Genomic DNA, 19,014 nt, shown 5'->3' on the forward strand with positions numbered 1-19,014 from the left:
TTTAATTAATTCAGCTGACATTTTTATGGTTTAGGGCTTTTGAATGTAGAAGTTAAAGTTTCAGCATTTTGTAAGCAGATGAGCGTTGACAGGTAGGAGTCGTATCCCTCCTGCCTCTCTCCCTCATCCCCAAGTCTCTTTAAAGCGTAAAGACTTTTGCTTTCAAAGGATGGTTTGGAGTTTGTCTGAAATGGATTAACTGTGTCCTTCAGAAATTAACCATTGAGACATGGTAGCTGATGGGTAAGGCTTTGAAGAGCTTTCAGCAGATGCCAGTAGAGGGCAACAGTATGACTTCGTATCAACATGTTACACCTGAAAAACTCTTCCAGCAGTTGTTACATTCTGTGAATTTTCAAAAATCTCTGCGGTTCCAAAGAATCCAGTTTACTATGTAACTCAAGATTGTGAGCTCTGACTTAACATTAATGCTTAGTGACATCCTATATTTGTGTATAAGAAATATATGGATATTTATAAATTTTTTAAATAAATAATAACTTGCATTTAAAAATTCTTTTATCTGTGAAAAAGAGTTAAGATTCCCCTCATTTGACATCAACCTTGTGAAAATATATAACATCTGATTTTAACTAGTTGTTTGGAATCCCAGTGAAATTAAGGATAAAAGAAAGTTAAGATTAATTGCTCTCTGGAAAGGGCCTAACTTTGTTGCCTGTCTGAGAACTGAATAAACTGCCTTCACTCAAAGTATCTTTTTTCTCTATGTACTGTATCAGGAACCTAGGCAACCAATTCAGATTAGATGTTTGAACTTACAAGCAGCAGTTTTTGGCAAGATTGTTATAATCCTATTTCTTAACTTCTCTATCTCTGGTAAAAATTAACTTCTCTCCTTGCTTCATAACTAGATAAACTAGGCAAACATTATTCATCCTACCAGTTAGTTGCTCATAAAAATGATCCAAATAATAGAATCATCAATGAAATTACTGGTGAAGCAGGTATTCCCCAAGAGAAGTCTTATATAGTCTATCCCACATGAAGTCCTGTAAGATAAACAGGAGCAGTGAATCCTTTCTCCAATACCATGATATGTAAATGGATGAGACGACATCAGAAAAAGAACAGATTTGAAATAATGCATGCTAAATATATTCCTCCTACACATGGTTTGCTGAAGTGCAATGTCTTATACAGAACTATTGCCAACGTCCACAAATTAGAGGGTTTTGTGCTTTTTGTCAAAGTTTAGAATTGTCAGTAAGAAAAACTGGACAGCAAGTATGATGTGATGAAAGCTCCTGGGAAGGTGACATTATCCATCAGTGCTTTCACATTTGCCCCCAATGAAGCAAAGACCACCAAAAATCAATTATAAGCATCAGAATATTAAACTTCAGATCAACTCATGCACAATAAATACTTGCAGATTTCCAGATGTATAGCTTCTTTGATCAGAAAAGGAATGGATCTGTTACAAGGAGATTAAAAGGAAAAATGACTAAGATGAGCAAGTGAAATGGTGTTGGAAGTTGTTTATCTATCTCTTTCTCTAGTCCTCACAAAAAGGAGATACTAAGCACCAAAATGAAAGGAAGCTATTTCCCCTACAACAAACTACAATTTCTTCTTTGATTTACTGCTAGAAGCATGCTTATGAGACATGGTGTCAATGTGTGATAACATCATACTAGGAGGAGGTGCACCTTAGGTAAAGTTGTTGATGCCAATTAACAATTATGCCATTTGCACTCTACATTTTTATATAAATCTGTTTTTATATATAAATACATATAAAACATAGAAATATATTTATGTTTGGAGGCAATGATAAATCCTTACCAGGGGTATCACACTGAAGTAAATCTGTGCACTGTTTTTTTACTGTGATGCCTTTTCAATGCAGTCAATGGTAGAGTAAGTTTTCAAAGGTATTATTTACTATTTCACAAAGTGAGGGTGGTTGGTTGTTTCTTTTTTAAAAAATCTAATTTATATTTAAAAATATGGGGGGAGGGGGTGGGGGGGTGGCAGCGGCGCAGGGAATATTTTAACTTCCAAATACACTACGCAGCCTTCCTACCACTTCACATTTGGAAAATATCTGAAAAAAAAAAAACGCCTGACCTTCCATGTTGTTGTTTGCAACTCTGACATGAAACCAGAACTGAGACTATGATCCACATTTTTCACTAAAGCATTTCACCAAGGCTTTCTACTTTAGTACAGTATCAAAATGCAGTAGACATATTAAACATATCTTAATTTGACAGCTTGTCCAGTTAACATGACCAGAAGTAATTTTGTGAATGCAACAATAACCAAGAACAATTGCTATCATTAAAATAGCAAAACACTCAGATAAGACAGACATAATAAATGCTACGTTTACCCTCAAGTTACAGTTGACCGTCATGTCCCTGCTGTCCAAGAACAAACTGCTCAACACATTAATGGTACTACTGTACAAATAACCCCAAATAAATAATCCTTGGATAAATTGCAGTGGCTTTAATATAATGCAAAGTCTAGACATTCTACTTCCAGATTCTGTATGAACAAACCCAAAGCTTTTAACATAATAAAAATAAATTTAATCCTAATACAGGGATTACAAAAAACAATTCCACGATTGAAAACCATATGGGATCTTGATCTGAAAACATGTCATGATTGAACTGATGTATTTTTTTTCCTCAAGTGTGTACATGTCTAGCTTGTGATCACAGCACCTACTAGACCTTAACATAGCATTAAAAGTTAAACACCACATCCTTCCATTGCAGTTCAGCTAAGGATGGACAGCTTCCCACAAGGCATTTGCAATCAAAGGTGCTGTAAGGTAGTATTTACAATGAGGTTAGCACCCAGATTTCCCAAACTCACATACCCCTGCCTGGGAGCAAAACTATTAAACAAAGCCAAATACACATTAGTTCAAGATTTCAGTGACTACAGCTAGACATTTAATAGAGAATTTGAGACAAAGTAATTCAAATTAGTCATATGTGTTGCTATTTTTATCCTGTATTTTGTATTCCCTGCAGCCAGTTTAGCCACAAAAAAAAAGCTGATTACAAAATCAGGCTGATTAAACACCAATAGTAGTGATTACCTTGAAACAATGACCTCAAGTAAGATCAACCAAATATGTACTTTTCAGTGACAAATATATGCCCATCAAATGAGACAAATGAAACATGCAACAGAAAAAGACTCCTGAAAAAGACTGTTACAATAGCACCTGAAAAGACCACCAAACCAAAAAAAGATGGGTCAACAGCATGCTGAAGTATGCATTTGATGAACTACCACATTCAGTTTTAGAAGCAGTCTCAACAGAACTCTTTCAAACGCTCTACAGGCATTACTTCTTTTTCATTCTGTTAAATTTGGAGTCATATTTACTGTCCCCATTCCCATGCAGCTTGCTTGGTCACCTGTATATAATTCTCAGGCATGTTTATTAGCCTTCATGTACAAATTTCCTGGCTTTCTGTCTTTATTGCAACTGCTGTATTAAGGAATAAAGAATTTGAATTATGCAGTAAAATTATCAAGGCGGTTTTTTTGTACTTTTTACTATTTCTATGCTTGGTCAGTTGCGGTATTCAGCACCAGTGGTCTAGGTCAACATGAACATCAGGAAAAGATCTCCAACAGACTGCACTAAATGTCAGATCATGTGCAGCGTATGTAACTAAAAAGAAATAGTTTTCTTTGATTTTCTTTACAAAATTAACACATAATTATGGCAATGTGATCCCTCAGAATCTTCCACAGACCATTTACCACCATCTAAACATAGCTCCTTTTCAGATGTTGAACTACTTATTACAAAGGATTAGAAGATTATTTCTTAAAAAAAAAAAATATATCTCTCTCTGAGTGTATTATTTTAAAACGTCAATTTTCAGAACAGTTATGGTAAAGTACAATCCTTTTTAAAGGCCTAACTTAAAACTGGTGTAGGGAAAAGGGGAAGAAGGGAGACTCTACACAACTGTGGTGGAAAGAAGGCAGTTCACCTGCGGAGGAATGTGGAGGCAAGGGGGCCATCTGGATCACACATGCAACACTCCGTACCAGATGATCAACAGGGCAGTCCAGAATGGGAATTGCAAGAAGGCTTTTTTAGTCAGAGATAATCTGCTGTGATGACAGCATTCAACAGCAAGTAAGGATGGGCAAAAGGTTAACAGATATAACAAAATTATAATCTGTGACATATGCTTTAGAACACTATCTGTTCATATAGAGCACTTGACAGCTTTACACATTTATCGTCAGCTGCTGTTGCTCTGTATATGGTGTTCCCATCAAATTAAAAAGGAAGTTTGTGTACAGAATTAATTTAATACACCTTACAAGTATCTACACCACACAAAGTAACCTAAAGATACACGGAACTGAATTTCTCCCATATGAAAAGAACTTATTAGGAATTAAAGTTAAGCTAAATAGTAACTCAAGGAACCAAGTGAGTTCAACAGAACTTAACTTAGAAAATGCCAGAAATCCATTTATTGAGTGAAGATTACATATTCATACTTCAAGAAAATACTCAATAAATTTCACCACCTTGGTGTTGTACAGCACATCAAATGGCCCTTGACAAGACAAACACTTCTTCAAAATATTAAATTTCCTCTTGTGTACAGGTGGCAGTTTCTAGATACCAAGTAGCATTTTCAAAAGCATTTAATACCTGAGGTCTCTTAAGGGTTTTTATAATTTTGACCAGGGATTCTAAGAAAGGAAAAAAATGGGAGAATAATCAAAAAGCTTGGCCACTTGCAGCAGCTAGCTGCTCTCTTTATGACACCTGGACTAGTCTTAATCTGGAGTAGACAATAAAAACACTTATCTGGCTTATACAAAATTCTGACCTGCCTGATTTTCAAACATTAAACACTCAAAATTCAGCAGTTTAGAAGGTACAACAGTATCCACACAGGAGTAGCTTTCTCATGCCAAGAACCAAGCAACTTTATGATCTGAAAGATAAAATATCTGTGAATGACAGCTGAGACAAGACCCAGAAACACCAAATATACATGTAATTCTACACTCACAGTCAGTCAGATAAAGAAAGTGATACCTCTTTGACTGCTATGAGGAGAACAGTCCTGTTGCCTGAGGGAAATGGAAAAACAGTGCTCAGGTATGGGTCAATTAGAGACATTTCTTACACATTATTTACTTCATTTTAACCAATATTCAAACCTAGCAGACTCTGAAGACAAGAGATTATTTATTTTTCTTTGCTGATGATTAATAAAACTAAGTCTGTGTATTTGTGAATTCTTTTTAACCAAGCTCTAATACTTGTGTAATGTCCCAGCACAAGGAAGAATTAGCATCGTTTTTATGTGAATTAACCAAATGCATTTCCCATTCACTAAAAATGGTCACATATTTAATAAGAAAAAAACCTCAACTGTTACTCTTTTCAAAACCAGATTGTTTTAACCATTTTTTTCTGTTAATATTCTTTCTTAGAAGTACTTAGCCATGCCTTACTCTTTGAGACACAGAAACGGTATTTTCACAGCTGAGAAGTTTATTTTCTAAGTTTGGGGTTTATTCAGAGAACTCAGATTACCTATAGTTGAGAACAATAGTTAAAATGTTTGTCCTATCTGGTCCATCAAAATTATCCTGATATAATTGAGGTTTTAGTTATTTAGAACTAAATGGATCACAAAGACTACTAAAGGACCCTACACAAACTAAGGCTATCTGAATCTGTACCGAAAACCCTAAACTACCATTGTTACTTAGGGTTTCTCATCAGTTCCACAGTAGTATTAAAACTTTAGCCACAAATAAAAACCCAACACACTTTAAAAAATAAAACAGCTTCATTCTTTACATCTATCAGTAGCATTAAGCAATCTGATTTCCCATTAACATCTATGACTTCAGTGAACTCATCATGATCAACCAAATCGTTTAATGTATATGCATTAATCAATCCATAATTCATTTGATCTAAAGTTGTCACTAGCATTCAAATAATCTATCCTTTTAAGAACATTTCTTCCTTCATGGAAGCAGACAACAAGAAGCTGACAGCTGCATGAAACTTTACAGGTATTTCTAAAGATTTAACTGTTGTCTGGAGATAAATAGGACAATGATGTATAAACTGAAGGGTTTAGAAATGCAGAATCTTACCTTTGAGGCCTTCTGCAAGCTGCATTTTAAATTCAGTAGATAAAAGAGAGATCATTTATAAGTTATTGAATAGAAACAACCTATCTGTAGACATTTCCAAGCTGTTCATTGACTAGATACAGATACATTTTTTCATATACGTCATTGTGATAAGAGGAAGTTCCTTCAAGCCTTCCTTTTATCTTTTTTTTTTTTTTTAAATATAAGAAAATATAAATTACTTAAGGTAATTTGCCAGACAATTCACTAGAATGAGGATCCTGGATGTACATCATTTCTTACATACATGAATAAACAGTTGCTTTCTTAACTATTAAAAGTTCGGAGACATATTTTATACAGTAAAAAGTGAAAGTTACACTGTACTTCAACTCATTGCTTCCTTCAATTACTTTGAAGTATTATGTTCACAAATGATCGAACTACTGTTAATAACCAAAGATTTTTATTGTAATTCCACAACTAATATTTTGTTTGTTTACTCAGGAATTTTTACAGGGAACTGCAAAATTTGGACCCAGATGTTTATACAGTTGGACCTTAAACATTATTTTAAATATGCTCAAATGCCTAGTTAATCCCATTGTAGAAATGAGACTACAATGGCAAAGTTAGGACCATAACATCAGTGCAGAGGATGACAGACATATCAAGGCGGCAATCAGCACCTACATGTATAAGGGACAAGTATGAAGAAATGTTTTCATGAGCTTATAAAACAGTGTTTAGTTATGGAAATTGCAAAAGTAAGTTTAACTGTGTTGACACAAAGGATATGGAAGTCCGTGGTCCGAATGCTTTTTGCTGCTTTATTGTAATCTCTTGGTATTATCTTTTACTCACGTATATGAAAGCAAATTTACAAAGAACTTTCTCAACTCATTCTTACAAAATAAAGCTGCTTTTTCCACATACCAGAGAACAGATATGTACGAATGCCACATTAAGTCACGGGTTTTAAATGGCATAGAATAGAAACATTAATCTTTTCAGAAAATGTTTTGGACAGATGTAAACTCATAGTCATCTTACTAACTTTTTATCAGGACTTTGACTAACTGTGATGGAAAAAGCAAAGTAAGGTTACATTTTAACCTATATTTGCATGTACAAGCAGTTTCTAGAAGATATGTATGGTCATTAGCTGTCCCTCACCTGCCCCTGGTAAAAGGGAGTAAGTAAAAGACAGCATAGAAATGATAGAATTACAGTTAAAATACTCAATTCTATTAACTCAAAAATAAATTTACCTGCAAATATAAACCACCTCACAACAACCTGCATTGCTGCACAACTTGATGTGCTACATCCCAGCAATGGAGGGGATTAGGATACAACCAATTAGGAAAGTAATGCTATAAATATCAGACATAAAATGCATGTGTGCATGTGTGTAAATAGATATATTACATAAGCATACACAAATACATATGCACACAAACACACACAGAAGATGGCAATTACCAGATTTAAATAGCTACATGTAAGGCAATTGAGAAGCTGCACAAAACACAGCCAGAAACTGTTAACACTGAAAGTTGCTTGAAACTTCAGGGAAGTAATTAACCTCCTTGCCCCCAGTTTTCAAGCCCAAGGAGCAGACCATAGAATTTCTTTTACAATTTATGAACAAGCCAAGGAATTTATATCACAGTCAGAGGATTCTTTTGCTGAATTAACCCCAGCTCCCTCTGACCCTAAGAAGTCATAAACCAACAGGACACAGCAGAGGGAGAATGTGCTATAGTGTTTCAGCTGACCTACAGAGCGCTGTCTCTGTCATGCCAAGGCTGCAAACCCAGATGATGAATTACAGAGCAATATGCAAGGTTCAGATGCAAACATCAACCCCTTCCCTCTATACATGTACATGCAGACATGTTCACTCACCCCAAACCAGCTCAGTTTCTGCAAAAGGCCAAGTACTGTTAGGGCTCATTTACAGAGTCTTACTCTAAGGTAAAAGAGGGAAGAAAATTGCTTATCAAGGAAGCATATGTACATCTGTAAGTAACAGTGTTTAAGAATACATGCTGCATACTAAACAAAAGCCAAAAACCTATTGAGCTTCTTTTTTTGTGTATGGATGACTAAGCATATCAAAAATATAATTCTGAAGCAGAACCACCACAAGGGTACGCAAGAACCATGACTTTTATAAAGAACAGCTTTAGAAATAAGAAAGGACAGAAATTAATATACGAGTCTAAAAGAACCCTGTCTGGCTTTATTTTGTAAATACAGAACAAAGCCTCTTATACAAAGTAGCTAATAAAACAAGGTCTAGCTGACCACCTGCACAGAAAATGGGATAACACAAATGTCTGCACCAGTACCTCAAACCTAATCAGCTGTAATCACTAAGACATGAAGGTCTCTGCAATATTTACACTTACACTGTACTACCTAGTTGCACCAAAAGCTTAGCCCCAGCTGAAGGCTTATTCACAATGATGAATCATCTCTGGAAAACAGACTGGCTGGTTTCACTTCTAGCTCAGAATGAAAAGCGATACTTTGAAGTCTGACTGAAAAAAAAAAAAAAGGGCACAGTTGCAAATTGATTAATTCTAAACCACAGTATTCAATCAATACCAAGAGCATGAGGTATTCAACACTGCAACATTTAGAAACCAAACATCCATCACTGAATAAAGTAAGTTTGTGGTTCCACTGTCTCATGAACTGAAAATTTCTTACTGCTCAGAAAATCCCTAAAAATTAGGCAAGGATTTTCATGATGCAGTGAAACTTTATTACTAAGAGCCATCAAATGGGTACTCAACTTTTTTGTACTGTTTGCAGATGACACGAAATCGCTTCACCAATGACTCTTACTTTCTTTTGAAATGATGCAAGCTATTCCTCAGAAACCTATGCCTCCTCAGGTCCACTGAACATTGGACGATTTCCTCTTGTGCTTAATCTGCATGTATTATGATCATGGACAACTTGGCTGAAGTCTTCATGTACAGCACAAGTCAACACCACTTCCCCAGAAGTACAACGTGAATCTACCTGACATTTTCTCACTAAACCCCACATACGGCATTTTACTATATAACTTAAGAAATTTTTAATTTTTTTAAGCCACAAGTCACAACCCAGTGCTAACTCCCCCATCCCTCAGCCCCCCCAGTTTCATCAGGGTAATCAAGAAATGGTCAGGAATTGTAACAGAATGACATCAGAAACAACCCTGAAAATGTATTTTACTTGATTCTCCAGTGCAGGATGTGAATCACAAAACTCTCCACCAAAAATGTGTCTGAGATCAAAATAGCAGCTAGACTGGAAGAGTTCATTTATCACATGTCATTATAAATTAATTTACCAAGGCATTTTTCTTGAATTAGTAACTCTCTTTAAATAAGTGTTTCTAGCTTCTTCAGTGAAGAAAGAGGCCCTGAATGTTTCCTTCCTTCTGCAGTGTTATTCTTTCATAAGCTGTTTTCACACCACATGTTTTCCCATAATTCCAAAATGTATCATCTCCTGGCAAAGTAGTTTCTCCCACTATATTTAATTTACAAGTGTACTGGAAACCGTCAGTAACTTTCTACTTCAAGTAAGTTCAAAATGCTATAGTTTAGTTTTTCTCCTATAATAGTGGCCACAAATTTTGCAAGGCTCTACAGTCAAGGTTAGAGGTCTCTGGTGTGTGGTTTCATAAAACTCACCTTAGCCAACTCCTAAATTTAGGAAAGCCTGCTTGAGAGCTGAAACATTAAATGTAACTGGTAGCAGCACATGTGCTAAAAGCATTTTCCTTCAGACAGCTATAACGTATTTTCCCTAGAGCTGTCTGCACTATCAACTCAAAAAACTAGGACCATTCTACTCTGTGCAAACTGATGTATAACATGAATAGTACATAGAAAACATACCTAAAGTTTAAGGAAAGGGCCTGTAAAATAAGAAAATACAGAAGCATCATGCTAGTAAATGCAATAAAACAGACTTGCCTGCAAAAAACACTGAAATGTGAATCCAGGATTTTAATGAAGAATTAAAGTAACATTTTGATATTCCTATAAGCATTGGGGGGAAAAAAATAAATCTATAAAAGTTCTAAGTTTCATTAAAATCTAGTATGCTGAAATTCCAGCAAATTAAAGGGTAATGTAGTTCCTCATGAGATGACAAGATGAAGGTGAAGAAATATCCGCAATTAAAATGGAAAATAAGTTCATGAAAAAAGTTAACACAGGTTAGAAATGGAGGCAGCCGTATTCCTAGAAGCCTGGACTGATGTACTAAGCGACTAACTAATAATGCTACTGAATTGCTTCTTTTTCCTCCCGTCTACCTGATTCATTAAAGTACAGCCTAGGTGGGCAAGTGGTTGGTCCTTCCAAAAGGCACAGTCCCCAAGAGTTCTCTAAATCCTCACACCACATGCTCCATGAGCATTGGACTTTCTTTTCTTTCTCTTCTCTGCATCCTCAGGAAGTCAAAAAAAAGAAGAGAAACCCACTGCTTACAGGACAGAAGATTGAAGACAAAGAACAGGTGAGACGGTCCAGGAAGGACTTCAAAAGGAGTTGATAAGGTGGAGTTTTAGAAGAAAGAACAAGAATAATGAGGAGGAACGGACGGAACTGCATTGCAGTTCTGGGTCTTGACAACTTTGACCTTCACTGTCTTTTCTGTCTATGATTATACAGTACACAGAAACCACCTGAGCAGAATCCATATAGAGGCTTGTATATGTTTTTATACAGTTGCTATGAGGGATAAATGTTCCAAATATGAAATTTAGTACAGAATAAGAGCTGAAGATAAACATCAATTCTATCCTGACTGCAGGACAGGATAGAAACTTGCTAGTGTCTATAGTAGTCAAATCCAGCATATCAAAACCTAATAAAACCTGTAATCTTAAGAGGTGGTCTTGATAGACTGAAGTGGTTAAGACTTTTCCAAACATAATAGAAAGCCAAATAATTAAAAACACCGATTTTTTCATCTCCCCGCAAAGCAAATTTGATTATTCAAAATGAATGGAATGTCATAGGAACGTTATTTGTTAACTGATGCTTTGACTGTGAAAGGCAAATCTATATAATTTTCTGTTGGAAAAAAACTGCCACAAAGAAACCCTGCCACTTGCCTGAATGAAAGCATAAGCTTTGCCACAAAGAAACCCCTTTTCAGTTGCCTGGCACCTATTTGAACGAAAGTGTAAACTCAAAAAATGAAACATTACAACACAACTAATTTCTTTTTAGGGTGTTTACAGAAGAACATACACAACATGATAGGGAAATAATAATGCAATCTGGGTGGCTATATAAAATAACTTGCATAACTCAGACCCAGAAATGTTAGAAGACCAGCAGAATGAATCAGATGTTGCAACAGAAAATAAATCTTGAGTCAGAGCATCAAGGTAGAACATTCTACCTTGGGTAACACACAGGTTGTGATAAGGTCAGAAGTTACATTAATATGAAATCAGTTTCAAAACACCTTAGCAGCCACAGCGGTGAATGAACTCATAACATATACACATATAAATATACACACATATATATGTGTATATTTATACATATACACATATATATATACACACACATATACATTCATACATTATTAGATTTGAGAATATAATCCAGTTTTACACATTAAGCAGGTAAAAAGTCTGAAAAATATGCTGTGTTAGGCCTACTTGTAAATTTGCATTTCTGCTTGTAGACAGACAAATTGTGGACATGCTTAGAGACATCTTGTTATATATTTAGAAAGTCTTTTCTGTTCACTACAATAAAAAACACTGTACCTGTATGGCTTCGAATATGAACTCTCAGTGTTCCATTGCTTGCAAACTTCTGTCCGCAATATGGGCAAATCTTCTCTTTTTCTCCTGTGTGAGTCTACACGGGGTGGTGAAAGACAAGAATGAAAGCTTAAGCATAGCTTTAAAAGAAATGAAATATGGAATATTTTAACTGTATTGACATTGACCATTATTATCTCCATTATATATTTTATATCATAACATCAGGCACAGATTCTAGGAATCAGCTATAGGTGCTCTTTCGATTTTCTTCTAAAATTTCTAAACAAATCCCACTATTGATGGCAAAATTAACTGGCTTTTCAGTTCCTAAGTTTACTATTTCCTAAATAATTACTACTAAAAAAATGCCAAATTCGCCTTTGTGTATTTTCATGATCACAAGAATAAGACACCTACTGTTCAGTTTGATATCTATGACAGTGGTTTCTAAATCAGCAAGCAATAATTTGGTTACCTAATAAAATCAATCTTCATAAATGGGTCTATTTTTAAAAGTTTATAATTTCACACAATTTTATTACATTATGAAATGTAGTGAAAACAGTTTACCTAGCCCAGTATAACTTCTGTTGCAAACTAGAATTGGAAGTTTAAAAGGTCTCTGTGGAGATTTGTGCATATGATTTCTGACTATCTCACGTGAATGAAACACAGCCATCAGTTCATCTGAAGTGTAACAGACAACAATCCTTCAAAGTGCATGTTTTCAGTGATTTCAGTCAACACAAATTGAACACTGGACACTATCTAGTTTGTAGTAAGTGCTGGAATCAGATTGCATTTAGAGAACTGATCACAAGAAGTATAATTTCATTGTCACTAACACTAAATCACACACTAATCTTCTCTTTTGAGATCAAGCTTTTAAGGCTACAGTGTCTTCCTGATATAAGAAGAATTATTTCAAAATGGAAAAAACAAATAATCACAAACTCTCCCATCCAACTTGTGTGGTTAACAGCCAGACCACCTTGAAGTAAGTTATACACATGGGTTCTCACCATTTTTCACACCGTACTTTTAACATCCGATTCTGAACTGAAGATTTATCATCCTATCGAATATTTTTTCCTTATTACTGTGACTGCTCTTTTAGTGGAGAATTTTGGATTACTTCATTTATAAGTGTTAACTCATTTAAGTGGGATAGGAAAGATAACTAAAAAGGAAACTAAATAGGAAAAAAGGAAAAATAACTAAAAAGATAATTAAATTATATGTACAGCTGACTTTGGGTTTCAAGCTTTGCACATGACTCTCCTCAAATAGGAAAATTAATTCTTATTTTATGAAAGACATTCTTCATTATATCATAAAAACCTTATCTCACACAGTACATATTATGCTGCAACTGAAGGAAGAGTAAATGAGATCAATACTGGACAGACTTGCATAGTTTTCATCCTCTGGCATTAGGGATATGAACGTTAAATCCATCTTGATTATTTGATGTCACTTATATCTCTAACAGCAACATCAGGGAATACAAGACAGACAGCTATTAATTCATTCCAAACAACAACAAAAAAAACTTACATTATAACTACAAGGCTCACAAACATACAGCTAGTCCTAGTCTGACAGCAGCACAAAGCAACAGCAAGTACAATTAAGAAGGAATGTTAAAGAAAGAACAAGGATAAATAATAAGCACTAGCTGTTTTCCATTAAAATACAAATACAAATATATATATGGCCATATTTAATGAGAAATAGTGAGTCATACTGAATTATTTTTTTTAGAAAGGTATCTGAGGAAAAGTTTAAATACTTATGCAGAGCTCATCAATGATTCCAGATAATATTTTTGATTTTTGGATCTCACAATCCATCTTAGCAAGATCCTTCACAAAAAGTTAACCTGAAATCAATGCACCAGTATTACAGGCTAGGTCTGTTACTCAAGTGATTAAAACATGTAGATAAGGATGAAAAGGACTGTGTGTCCGAAAAGCAGTCTGTTTTTTCCAAACAAATCAGCTTGTCTAATGAAAGATGCTATACCTTCCTAAAGTCTTGCTCCCCAAGAAGACAATCAGAAACAAATCACAAGTTTATTTTGTATACCCTTTATTTTTTCATCACAGAATCACAGGATGGCCAGGGTTGGAAGGGACTTCTGGAGATCATCTAGTCCAACCCCTGCTAAAGCAGGGTCTGCTACAGCAGGTTGCACAGAGTCATGTCCAGGTGGGTTTTGAATGTCTCCAGAGAAGGAGACTCCACAGCCTCTCTGGGCAGCCTGCACCAGTGCTCTGCCACCCTCAAGGTAAAGAAGTTCTTCCTTGTATTTGGTCGGAACTTGTCATGTTGCAGTTTGTGCCCATTGCCCCTTGCCCTGTCACTGGGCACTGCTGAAAAGAGCCTGGCCCTGTCCACTTGACACTAGCCCTTAATATATTTGTAGACATTGATAAGATCCTCTCTCAGTCTTCTCTTCTCCAGGCTAAACAGGCCCAGCTCTCTCAGCCTTTCCTCATCAGGATGATGCTCCAGTCCCCTCACCCATTTTGTAGCCCTCCACTGGCCCCTCTCCAGCAGTTCCCTGTCTCTCTGGAACTGGGGAGCCCAGCACTGGGCACAGCGCTCCAGGTGCGGCCTCCCCAGGGCAGAGCAGAGGGGGAGGACCACATCCCTCCACTTGCCGGCCACGCTCCTCCTCATGCCCCCCAGCATCCATTGGCCTTCTTGGCCACCAGGGCACGCTGCTGGCCCATGGGCAACTAGAACTCCCAGGTCCTTCTCCGCAGAGGTGCCTTCCAGCAGGTGAACCCCCAGCCTGTACTGGTGCGTGGGGTTGTTCCCCAGGTGCAGGACCCTACACGTGCCTTTGTTGAACTTCATTAAGTTCCTCTCCACCCAACTCTCCAGCCTGTCTAGGTCTCACTGAATGGCAGCGCAGCCTCTAGTGAATCAGCCACTCCTCCCAGTTCTGTATCATCAGCAAACTTGTGGAGAGTACACTCAGTCCCTTCATCCAGGTCAATGATGACCAAGTTGAAGGTTAGTTCCTTACACCAATATATTCAAGCTTGAAAGACAAATGTGCTTTAACACTCCTTATTCTAAAACTAATGTAAAAAGAGAGGAAAAATGTCCTATAACATAAAGTTCTCTCTATTACAGCAAAACTCCACTGACTTCACATGCTGAACAACTGATGAACCAGGTTATTTGAATCTCAATCATCTTATACTACATGTACTGGAGTTTAAAAACAAGGCGACCCCATGTCATTCCAGTTCTTCTGAAATACAGCCGAAAAATCTTCCACTAAGTGTATCTGGGAGAAATACATCATGGTTACACAGTTATGTCACTCATTCACAGGAAATCGTTTTCCAGAAACTACAATTACTAAATAACTTAATGTGTATTTAATACATGAGACAAGCAGCATTTAAAACAGACTGCAGGCAGACGTCATATGCATTAACATGCATTTGATGAACTACCAAGACCTTTAAAAGACACACAGAAGAAAACGAAGTGACTTTTTTGCAACCTGTAAATATGTTAAACATCAAATGCACAGTAATGATGCAGTGCCATCCATTACATTAGAGAATTCAATAGTCTGCTATCTGCCAACAACTTGGTTTAGGCTCCAAAGACATGTGCTAGTTCCCACACCTGTAAGACACGGTAGGGTTGGCGAGACATTGAAAGACTCCTTTACATTTTTTTCCTCAATTTTAAACATAGATTTTTGTTGCCGGGCACAGTAGTCACCATAATCATGTGCTGAAAATATTGTACCAAGTAAGTCAGTTATACTCAGTTTTGTTATTACAATTTTACATGCATATATGAAGTGCATACAATATGACAAATAATATATGCATGATTTTCCAGCAAACTCACAATCTGCATTTGGTGGCAACACCCAAGCTGATTCGTTCTTGATTCAATTACTTTCTTCGCATTTCTTCCCTGTAACATAAATCTTACCTCAGGCCAAAACCAGCGAGCAAGCTTTTGTCTAAAGTTTACCCCAATTCCATTGCAGACATCAGTGGAAAGGAGTATGGTAAGAGCAATGCAGCAAGTCTCATCCTGTCACACACCTCATGATGGGGTACCTCCACTGGATTCATTCGTATGCACCTGCTGCAGATTCTACATGCTATCAAGAATCCCACTATTGCAATAACCATTTTAGGATGTTAAGCACCATCATAGCTTTCCAGTGAAAAGCCAGAAATGCAGAAGCATCTGGGGATTTTATGTTTAGTCACGACCCTAAGGACACAAGGAATTAATATGACAGAACTGATTCTACTCACTTTTTTATGACTTTTCAGGACTGAGGGTGTCACAAAAGCTTTGTCGCAGAGATCACACTTATATTTCTTATGTCCATCATGTACAACCTGAATATGAACATTTAACGTGTCCTTTCTTTTGAAAGTAGCATCACAGTGATCACACTTGAAGGTCCTCTCACCTTATAAAGAGAACAACAAGGTTTAAAGAAACCAGGTTTTTGTGGATACGCTTATTGTTTCAGAAAAATTAATAAAAGCAGCAAAGAAACAAAAAGCTGGGTCTTGAGAACAGAAAGAAAAGGAACACCGTGTCAGGTAAAATTGTCATTGGGAAATTAAGAAGTAGCAATGACAACCAAGTAGCCAGAAATATGAGATTAAACTCTATAGCCTAAGGTGAAATGGCAACCACTGGAAATGGCTTCCAGTGAAACAGAGCAAGGGTTTTACCAGCACCTCCAGTAATAGACTCTCTTTATAGTAACAAGCAAAAAGATGAACTAGGCTTCCTCTTTGGAAACTGAAACAGTAAGAGACATCTTCCTGAATTTGAAATAATTTTCAAAACAAGAAATACTTCCTTTGAGTAACCTATCTCACCCACATCAGTAGAGGAAAACTCATGTAACAAAGATGAAATAACTTCTGTTATTGCAGTATTACTATTCAAACTGCAGTGATATCATTGAAGGTTATGGCAGAGGCCATGTTAATATTGCTAAGAGTTTTAAAATTCAAATGAATTACCTAAGAGAGGGGAAGAGACATTGTATTCTGAAAATCTGCATACATATTTTCGGGAGAAGAAAAAGAAAAAAAAAAAAAAAGAGATGTGATTCTTCAGAGAAATCATTACAATGAGCCTTCTTTTTATGACTACTGTGGAATGCAGAAGAGAATATTCTCTTCTAATTGTTGACTTCTTGATTAGAATTACAAGTTAAACATCTGCAACAGCACTCATTCAGAAATCCACAGTTGAAACTGGAAATCAGGTGCCCATATCCCAAAAAACCTCCCAGGCAGTTACATCACAAAGAAAGATGGCCATAATTTAAGGTCCATCCTCCACTTTTTATTTTTCAAGACAGAGGTCTGATCTGCAGCCTCCTGATCCATATGAGTAAGACAGACTTGTATAAGCACAAGCTACTTTTTCCAGTAGCAATGATGCACATGTAGAGGTACACTCATTTCTTTCCTATAGCTCATTAAAGGATAAAATCATCCCAGCCTTGGTCCCAGTGCAAAGGCCAATAGGAATGGAAATTGTTTTCAGTATACTGCATATTAAAGCCCATTTGATGCTACATGTTGAAGCACCAAAAAACTTTTTTATTATATATTACACATGTAATACACACAAGTGAAGCTTATCAATACAGTGGTGCCTCAAGTACCCACATTCCAAAGCCTAGATAACCTGTTTCGCTTCCCATAAATCAACCATAACTGCCCCCCTCCCCACAACCTCTCATTCTCTGTTGGTTTGGAAACAAAAGTGGTTTTGTCTTGGATGACACAAGAAGAATATGATGAAAGGTATTACAGTCTAAGTTGTGTTATCTTAAAATACTTTCAGTGTAGCTATTCGGAAAAAATTTTCAAGGTCAGCAGGGATGCAATTTAATATGCTGTTAGGTGGAGGTTTAACGCTGTTACTGCTTCTAATGTTCAGTAAATCACTTCAGTCCTTGTCTTGGGAACATGAGACTACCCTGCTAACAAAGTGAAGTCATTACTTTTTTTACTTAAGTAACATGCAATTTTCTACTGTTCAACAAAGGAAAAATAGTCAAGTAATTTCTTTTAAATGTTACTTCTTATAGGAACTAGGCTTCTCTTATGATTTCAGATCATAAACAACTTTCAAACAACAACAAAAAAATAAGGTAGTAAAAGATCAACCAGTTTTCAAACAAAAAACCTCCAAAGTCAGGGAATTTCAAACTAACATACTGTTCAACCACATCTCTTCTGTGTGTACACATTACAATACCCTTCAACTATATATAGCTGCAATGCCAAGTATGTATTTAACCAAGTCCTGGCTTCAGTTTAGCAAACTTTTTCAATGTGCAAAGTAATGGGAAGCCTAGAATTAGGTATTTTTTCAAAAGTTATCCTGGATGAAGTCAAATAATCAGTGTTTCTCCTCAGCTTCCTTATTTAGCAGAAACCCTATATCTCATTATAGTAGAGCCATCAAAACACTGTCTCCACTCACTGCTGGGTCACTGAATAGTTATGTCTTTTTTTTTTTTTTAAGCCATAGACAAAGATACACGAAAACTTCATAAAAAAACCCTAAAACACTAATACACAAGTTTGGAAGTTTTGGAAGGGTCCTGAACAGCATAAAGCAAGAGCCTAAATCGCTTCCAACAAGGTGCAAGTACTGAAACTCCTTGAGCAGCTCTGAAAATGCTCTTGTAGAAAACTGCAAGAAAAAACAGAACTATGCAACCTATTTCATGATACCTCATTCCTGGGATAAGGAACGAACAGATTTCATATGATAAATGTAAGACTATGTCTGTTGCTTAAGAACTATCACTGCCAAAACATAAACTCTTTCCATTGCCTTTGGCAGGTAAGAGTAGTATTAAGGTTACCAAATAAATTTATGTTATAAATGTGTAAAAAATAAAGAATTTCCATTATGTATTTTCAGTCAACAGGTTTGCACTGTGCTAGATCAAGAGGTTTGTAACAAAATAAAATAGCAAAAGAGACGCACAGATTCTCTTCAGTGCCTAGGCACTCTAGAGAATGGAAGTAAACAAGAAAGTAAATCAC

The 19,014-nt window shown here is 36.2% G+C and overlaps 1 protein-coding gene across 5 annotated transcripts in view; it reads right to left on the reverse strand.

The window, feature by feature from the left end:
• Positions 1-19,014, reverse strand: part of PRDM5 (PR/SET domain 5) — an 87,038-nt gene that overhangs the window by 21,219 nt on the left and 46,805 nt on the right. For 3 of the 5 annotated variants that reach the window (XM_037394532.1, XM_037394522.1, XM_037394515.1), the window contains 2 exons: positions 16,234-16,394; positions 11,927-12,020 (listed from right to left, as the gene is read on the reverse strand). In XM_037394532.1, the coding sequence (XP_037250429.1) occupies positions 11,927-12,020; positions 16,234-16,394 (255 nt within the window). Of the gene's footprint in view, positions 1-3,992; positions 6,164-11,926; positions 12,021-14,865; positions 15,881-16,233; positions 16,395-19,014 lie in introns of those variants that run through there. The other 2 variants (XR_005105310.1, XM_037394542.1) reach the window with 2 other exon arrangements.

Source organism: Falco rusticolus, chromosome 1 (genome assembly GCF_015220075.1).
Source record: "Falco rusticolus isolate bFalRus1 chromosome 1, bFalRus1.pri, whole genome shotgun sequence".
Classification (NCBI taxonomy): Eukaryota; Metazoa; Chordata; class Aves; order Falconiformes; family Falconidae; genus Falco; species Falco rusticolus.